This window comes from Eurosta solidaginis, chromosome 1 (genome assembly GCF_040869045.1).
Source record: "Eurosta solidaginis isolate ZX-2024a chromosome 1, ASM4086904v1, whole genome shotgun sequence".
Classification (NCBI taxonomy): Eukaryota; Metazoa; Arthropoda; class Insecta; order Diptera; family Tephritidae; genus Eurosta; species Eurosta solidaginis.
Window position 1 is genome coordinate 96,879,917 of NC_090319.1, and position 8,479 is coordinate 96,888,395.

The window sequence follows — 8,479 nt, forward strand, 5'->3', positions numbered from 1 at the left end:
CTCTCTTAGCGCAATGTAATGACAATGGCGACGCTGGGAAAATGACAAAAATCTTGTAAATCTGATCATAATTAATTAATTCCGCCCTTTCTATGACGGCCCATACATGATACAAAAACCATGCGCAAATATAAAACGACGAAATTAGTGCAAATGAAAATTTTGACATACACGGCACAAAAACACTGCGCAATATTCATTTTTAAAGTAGCGCAACAAATGAAACATGTGTTTTAATTGTGTAAAAAAGGCACTAATTGTATAAAAAATCACTATTTATTTTCCACAGTGCTGGTAATTCACGTAAGTCGAAAAACTCGCACCAGAAGCGTTTATTTCCCATTGTACTTATAAAATATATATTTTAATTGAAAGACCAGCTCAACTCCTTGCAGCACTGCGCAATATTCATTTTTCAACTAGCGCAACAAATGAAACATATGTTCTAATTGTATAAAAAATTATTTTGTATTATTAAATTTGTGTGAATTCCTGTTACAAGCTAGAGATGATCCTTACGCCTTCGATATTAACATTTTTTAACAATAATTACTGATGTTATATTATCAGGAACCACAGGTAAACTGTGTAAGATTCACCATACACGAAGAAAAAAGCATGTGCAATATTTGCAGACATGCGTAAATATCAAAATCGTTTTGATTTTAGCGCAGTTCTCTGCGCAAATAGCGCAACCAGTGCACACACCGGTCAAATCCTTGTGCAAATTGGTAATTGGCACAAGGATACTTGAGCCGTGTAATTGGCGTATATGCAGTTCTATGCATGTATACATATGTATTTTAATCTCCAAACGCTAATTAAAGAAATGAATTGGTATTTACATGAAGTTCGAACTCTTTGGTATTTGCTTTCTTCAGTTGATTATCAACCAAAGCATGACAAATTATCACTAACAAATTCATACATGTTGTTTATATATTTAAAATAGTAGGCAATTTACTTACCCTTTCTGTAGAGGAATTCACTAACTTTTTTAACGATATTTGCCATCGCTTTATTTGCGAATCGATAACTATAACGATTTCGTTATTCAGTAACTATTTTGAATCGATATTCGTTAATCGACGATCAGCTGTGTTGTTAAATAAACGGCAAATGAATTGGCTGCGTTAAAAATCACGAAATTTACATTTCTGACAATTTTAGTTAAAAAAGAAAATCGGAGCTTTAATTAAATACCTTCAAACACGAAAAGCTGCTTTATTTATAAATCAAATGGCATTTGAGTACTTGGCATACGTTTTATCACAAGATGAAGAGTTACTAAGGACAGACGCCTTCTTAGAGAAGTAGATAACCCATTCCACCTGAATGCAACGGAGTTGCGAAAGCTGTACCGACTAACCCCAGACTTGGCTCATGATATTATTTCTCCACTTGATGGTCAATTAAGGGGTACAAGAATAACTGCGATATCAACAGAGAAACAGGTAAATCATGGAATTTCATATAATTTTCAATTGAACACTATTATAAAAATTTCAGGTTCTAACTGCTTTACGCTTCTTCGCAACTGGTTGTTATCAACGGCCCGTTGGAGAACAATGGGGCATATCAATGAGCCAGTCGTCTGTAAGCCGCTGTATACATCGCGTAAAAATGCTATCAACCATTCTTTGTTTTTCGATAAAGTAAAGTTTCCAATGACTCAAATAGAGCGGCAAGCTGCGAAAGAAATTTTTTCTGCGTCACCTGCACCATTTGTGGGAGGTACTATTGGGGCTATTGATTGCACTCATGTGTCGATCATGAGCCCCAGAAATCATGAAGAGGCATATGTAAATCACCATGGATACCATTCAATAAATGTACAATTGGTAAAAGCAATAATTCAAAGAAATGTATTGTACTTTTTTGACTATAATATATTTTTATATACAGATTTGTGACCCCAACCTAAAGATATTGAATGTCAATGCTAAATTGCCAGGAGCAAGGCATGATGCGTTTATCTGGAGCTCCTCTGCAGTACGGAGAGTGATGCAGAGAAATTTTGAAAATGGTAGCCGCAACATGTTTTTGATAGGTAAGTGTGTTTAATGCACTGAAATTTCCCAGAAAATAAAATCGCACACAAAACTACTTGCAGGTGACTCTGGATACCCTTTATAACCCTGGCTGATGACTCCTTTACCTAACCAACCAGAGGGGAGCCCAAAACTTCGGTACAATAAGGCATTGTGTAAAGCTCGAAACCCAGTCGAGATACTTTTTGGTGTTCTCAAAGGAACATGGCGATGCCTATCACAGCAAAGGACTCCTTTGTTTCATCATGGATTTACTGGTAGAATAGTTAACGCATGCGCAGTGTTGCATAACATCCGATTAAGTGAACCCATACACGAGCCTGACACTGAATACTTAGATCAAAGCCCAAGTGATAGCAATGTTAATCAAGGCGCACCCTCTTCAATAGCGAAACGTGTTCAAGACCGACTTATTGCTAATTACTATACTTAAGTAAAGACTTAACAACAATCAACAAAGAGGCAAAGCTAATCAACTTTGTCTAGAGTTTAAACGTATACTGAAAACCCGGCATAAGAAAATGATACGTCGTTCAACCATTTGTGTTCTAGCCGCGTTTCTTTTTGCCGAATGCAATGAAAATGCATCGCATTTGGAATTTTTTGCATGGCGCGCATAGTGCAGTGTAATAATAGCATATCTCCACCTAGAGTTTTAACTGTAAAGATTTATTAAGTGTCATATTTTAACCTGCACTGTCTCCATTACAGTTTTATTTGAAGTGAATTTTTTAATATTGAGAGAGGTTTAATGTGGGACCACATGTACAGTTTCAATTTTTGTGAAGGTTTTTAGCCACAAATAATTTACATTTTCGAGTCGAAACAAAATAGGTTTTAAATTTGGCGGACAACTTTTGTCATAATTTGACTATGACCATGCGCCATGCATTCTCAAAAAGCAAAATCATATTTGAGTATTTTAATTTGATAAATTTTTTTTTCTTGTACTACAAATCTTGGCAAATCCAAACTTGAAAATCTTCCAAAAACATCTGTAATCCATGAATTTAAAAACTGCTCCAACCTTAAAATATTTTCCTATAAAACAAATTACATGACATATGAATTTTAGGTTGCCACACCTGAAATATTGTAATGATTGAAGAAATGTTTGACGATTGAACGAAGATTAAGTATAAACCTTCTGCGTTTCGAGATTTAGGGCCTCATTCTCTATTGCGAAACGAATGATCGTTTCGCCTCGGAGACGAATCGTTCGCCCGTTTGCATTTTGTATAACGATAACGGTTCAAGACGAAAAAAACTGACTCTTACGTGACGAAAACATAAAAAGTGAGCATTCTCTATAACGATAAGTCAATAAAATAAAGAATTAAAATGTCAAATTCAAACGAAAATAAATAAGTTATCGTTCGTTGAATTAAAAATTGATATAGCAGCTAAAAAGAGGTAATTTTAATATAACTAACTTATTTAGAGAAAATTTTAATCCATGTTTTTGTTTTTAGTAACAAGAAAACAAGCAGCATGCAGTTTGGAGTGCTAGTAAGTGAATTGGAAGCCAATTTGGACCTGGCAAGAGGTTCGGGGAAGACAAATCGAAATGCGATTTTAAATGGAATGAGGTAGCCAAGAAAATTAATGCTCTGCTCTTGGCCCCCTAATAAGAACCGTGGTTGAGTGGAAAAAGGTAAGTGTGATATTTAAATTTATTTGTTACTACTAGCAACTTATCTGTAATCGGTTTTGTTGTAGATCTGGGCTGACCTCAAGAGTAGGACAAAACGCAAGCTTGTCGATAATGCGCTAAACCTCAGGTGGTGGTCCATTTTGCCGCACACCACTCACGGAAACAGAAAAGACTATTGACAGGATCTTGTCCATATCAAAGGCAGCTGCACCGGCAGGACAAGTATTTGGAGTATCTTTCTCTCAAGAGGCAAGAATGGAAGCAGCAACAATAACAACAACAGCAATAACAGCGCCAGCCACTGCAACAATTGCAGCAACAACAGCGCCAATCACAGCAACAACGGACATCTGCACAATCACATGTTCAGATACGCCTACAAATCTGACATCACCCTCTGCACAGAACCTATCATCACATAACACAGACCATAACAATATAGCAACATCAACACACCGTTCACGGGGAACAAAAAGATTGTTCGAAGAAAGCATAGCGAAGTATGCAAAGGAGCAAGCAGAAGCTGCAAAATCGCAAGTTCAGAAGGTGAAGAAAATTGCGGAAGTTGTAAGCACCCAAGCAGATGCAATGAAGTCTATTGCCGCAAGTTTGGAAAGCTTAGTTAAAATATTGCAAAATAAATAAAGCTTACAAATAACACCCATCTTTATTACTTTTAGGGTTTGCTCAGTATGTATACCACCTACAACAATAATAATCTTTCCTTTCTCTCAAAATAGGAATTAGCAGGATTATGGCCCATCTCTAAAAAGTTTTAATAGACAAATGCAAGAGGATAATGAAATAAGGAGGAGAAAGGGAGGGAAGAGTAAGAGGAAGAAAGTAGGAATATGAAGAGCAGGAGTAGGAAGGGGAGTAGAATGTGGGGAAAGATGACGCGGAAGGGAATGGAGGGAAAGAGGAGAAAGAATAAATAAAAATAAATGTAAGGCGCGATAACCTCCGAAGAGATCTAAGGCCACGCTTCTCTTCCAATTTGCGTCGTGCTCTTCTTGATTTTCCCTACAAATTGGCCGGACGGGACCTACATGTTTTATGCCGACTCCGAACGGCATCTGTAAGGCAGATGAGTTTTCACTGAGAGCTTTTCATGGCAGAAATATACTCGGAGCGAAGGAACGATACTTTTTCAAGTATATACAAACCAGTGTTCAAACCTGTTTACTTATAAAAAAAAAACCGCAAATAATATATGAATATATAAAATTTTAGTTATTGCAAATTGTTGCTGTTATCATCCTCAATTAACCGTGGGAAAGGTAACTGATGCTTAAAAAAAAAAAATACAGGTATTATGAAGTGCGCAACATACTGTAACGAATTTGCTGCAAATCTTCTTATTTGCCCTTTTTCTAAGTTCGTATCACTAAACTGTTGAATAAATAACTCCAATATTGAATAATGGAAAAATGGCCTTTATTAAAGTACTTCACAATAACACTTATACTTTGCTACTCGCTGGCTTAATAACCAAACTGATTGATAACTCAAATTAAACTCTACTACTGGCCGCCAGATCGCGTGCTTAATCAATAACTGATTGAGTGCTCAACTCAAACTGAATTACAGCGCCTCTACATCTGTCGCCTTTTATACTCTTTGATTTTAACATTCGCATTTTCTAGAATTCACTAGCATTATCCATGAGCCCTCAAACTTCTCAGCTGTAACTACAATTGCACAATTTTATAGCTTTTCTCATTGCATACTTTCAGGAGTATCTCAGATATATGCATATGTTTGTGCTTTGACTCTCCGCTGCTCGTATACGTACATGGTACTTATGTGTAGACGCAATTATTGTTTCGTTTATGTAGATACATAATGATTGAATTATTGATGTGAATTCACGTCACTGCTTAGCATCGGCTTAGAGATGGCAGCACTCCTTAGTTTTGCTAATATTCGTAACAATATGTTAGCAAGTATTTTTGTTTTATAGGAATGATTAAAACAGTGTTTCGCGAAATTTTGTGTGTGAATGGGCAATGCGAAATAAACTTCAATTGCCAAGTCTGAAGTTCCTTCATATATATAAACACATCTTGGTTGATTGTGGCGATGTTACTGGAATGCACAAGCTTGTGTTAAACGCAACTATACGAAAAATTTCATTGTGCCGCGGCCTTAAAATAATCAGTTTCCGCTTCCGGATTCATGGTCCTGGGCCCAAAGCGCGTTTTTGACACCTCTCCCGATATTTTTGGATGAATTTTAGCGGTTATTCTTTGCTTTAGCTCATAACTGCTAAAACTCCCAAAAATATTGGGATACGTGTCAAAAGACATGTATTTGACCCAGGACGACGAATCCTAAAGCGGAAATTAAACATTTTATTTCTGTGAAAAGATATTCCTAAAAACCCGAAAATGGCCCGGAGGGCTTCGAAAACGGGGGTGGCGTCGTAGAATTTTTTGCGCAGACCCGTTTCTGCATTGGCGGCCTTCAACCCCGATTATTAAGAATTACATTGGGCAGGTCCAACACCGGTTTAGCGATCAAAACTAAACCCGCGCAAAGCACTTTTACCCACAGTTTTGTTTTTGGGTACGACAAAAACATCAAAATTACAACAAGCACATGCAAATTTTCCTTTTTATTTGAAAATATCTTTGGGAAGAAATAAAATTTTCAATTTCCACTTTCGCATTCGTGGTCTAGGGGTCTAGGGTTCAAAGCGCGTCTTTTGACACCGCTCCCTATATTTTTGAGCTAGTTTTAGCAATTGTGGGCTAAACTAAAAAATTAGTAGCATAAAACATAAGACATTTGTCAACACTTTTATTCTTTTTCGGATACGTTTACGTAAACGTATATGTTTTTAAAAAATAGTTGTAAAACTTCGAGTTCGAAACCAGGTATATATTGAAGTTGCCAGCGATTTGAAAAGGTATAATTTCTTTATTGTGCAAGACGGCATCACAACAGCTGTTCTTACTTTTTTATTTGCATACATTTTTGGTATTCTATCAAAAACTTAAAAAATTAAAGAAGTAGAGAAAATGCGCGACATCGAGATATTAGATCCTAGGAATCTTGTAAAAAATCGTGAAATTCTATATAGGCTGATTATCAGGTGAGCTTATGAATGGCGAGAAATAAAAACTCATTGATATTAACATTTTTTCCTGATTTAAGTCAACTGATGTACGATGGCCTGGAAAAGTTCGCCATGGAATTATCTATGCTTGTTAAAGCAGATGAATGCGCTCCCAGCGAACGATTGTTACATGTCATGATTGCCGGTATGCAAGCCACCAAAGAAAAACCAATTGCACCTAAAGACGATATATTGCCTGGAATTGATTTGGAGTTTGAACCTGAAGCATCCGCTTTAGCACCAGAACCGGCATCTTACGAAACAGCTTATGTTACATCGCATAAACAATCTTGTCGTGCCGGTGCATTCAGTCATGATGGCACTTTGGTTGCTACGGGCAGTGTTGACGCAAGTATAAAAATATTGGATGTTGAACGTATGTTAGCCAAATCCGCACCTGAAGATATAGAAGCAGGGCGGGAGCAGCAAGGTCATCCTGTCATACGTACACTCTATGATCATACGGATGAAGTATCCTATTTAGAATTTCATCCGAAAGAACATATCCTGGCATCTGGTTCACGTGATGGCACCGTAAAACTATTTGATATTGCAAAACCATCGGTAAAAAAAGCACATAAAGTGTTTACCGACTGTGAACCGGTGAATTGTTTATCTTTTCATCCGACGGGCGACTATATGGCTATTGGAACGGAGCATTATGTCTTGCGTGTGTATGATGTACATACTTGCCAATGCTTTGTGAGCGCAATACCATCACAACAGCACAAAGCTGCCGTGACATGTGTTAAATTTGCACCAACCGCCAAACTGTACGCTACAGGGAGTTTAGATGGTGCGATTAAAGTTTGGGATGGCGTCAGTGGTCGTTGCATCAATACTATACCGGAAGCACATGCTGGTGCAGAAATTTGTTCCTTGGAATTTACAAGAAATGGAAAGGTAATCATATAAATTTGTGTGTTAAAAAGTGTAAAACAAAATTAATTGAAATAATCCTTTTTTTCGCAGTACTTACTTTCATCTGGCAAAGATTCGTTGGTATTTTTGTGGGAACTATGTACTAGCCGTCCCGTACAGACCTATACTGGCGCTGGTACTACTGGCAAACAGGAACACAATACACAGGCCGTTTTCAATCATACTGAGGACTATGTACTCTTCCCTGATGAGGCCACCACTTCACTTTGCTCATGGAACTCCCGTAATGGCGCTCGCTTAAATCTTATGTCATTGGGTCACAACGGCCCGGTGCGTTTTATAACACATTCACCAAACTCGCCAGCATTCCTAACATGTTCAGATGATTTCCGTGCACGGTTTTGGTATCGTCGTGCAACAAATCAATGAATTAACAAATAAGATTCAATTAGCGATTTTCTATGCTTAGAGTTTGAAGTTGTATTTAATCATGCATATTAAATACGTAACAACCTGAAACAAAAGCCTAAACATTTTTTAATGACTGTATTTTCAAATAACCGATAATTAAGGTATAACAGTGTAAAATATCGAACCAATAATCTTAAATCAATAGGCCGATAGAAACAAGAAAAAATTATTAATTTAAAAATAAGTTTGTATTTACAAAACGGCAGTTAAAGATATGCAGGATGCATCCTGGCCTACCATACTGAGATACCTGGGCTCAGGAGCCGGGAAAAGCAACATCGAAATACTTTAGAAAAGTTT

General features: G+C 37.0%; 1 protein-coding gene across 1 annotated transcript; it reads left to right on the top strand.

Moving 5' to 3' along the window:
• The first annotated feature begins 6,646 nt into the window (after window positions 1-6,646).
• CstF50 (cleavage stimulation factor subunit 1 Cst50) lies at window positions 6,647-8,232 on the top strand. The gene is made up of 3 exons (XM_067759755.1): window positions 6,647-6,802; window positions 6,865-7,729; window positions 7,799-8,232. Exons 1-3 carry the CDS (start codon window positions 6,729-6,731, stop codon window positions 8,135-8,137), a joined length of 1,278 nt encoding a protein of 425 aa, XP_067615856.1. The 5' UTR covers window positions 6,647-6,728; the 3' UTR covers window positions 8,138-8,232.
• Window positions 8,233-8,479: the final 247 nt, after the last annotated feature.

Bases quoted from the DNA above. Each gene is read 5' to 3' on its own strand.
- CstF50 (XM_067759755.1), top strand. From the start codon at position 6,729: ATGCGCGACATCGAGATATTAGATCCTAGGAATCTTGTAAAAAATCGT. The intron at 6,803-6,864 runs GTGAGCTTATGA...TCCTGATTTAAG, and splicing joins CTATATAGGCTGATTATCAG to TCAACTGATGTACGATGGCC. The intron at 7,730-7,798 runs GTAATCATATAA...TTTTTTTCGCAG, and splicing joins AATTTACAAGAAATGGAAAG to TACTTACTTTCATCTGGCAA.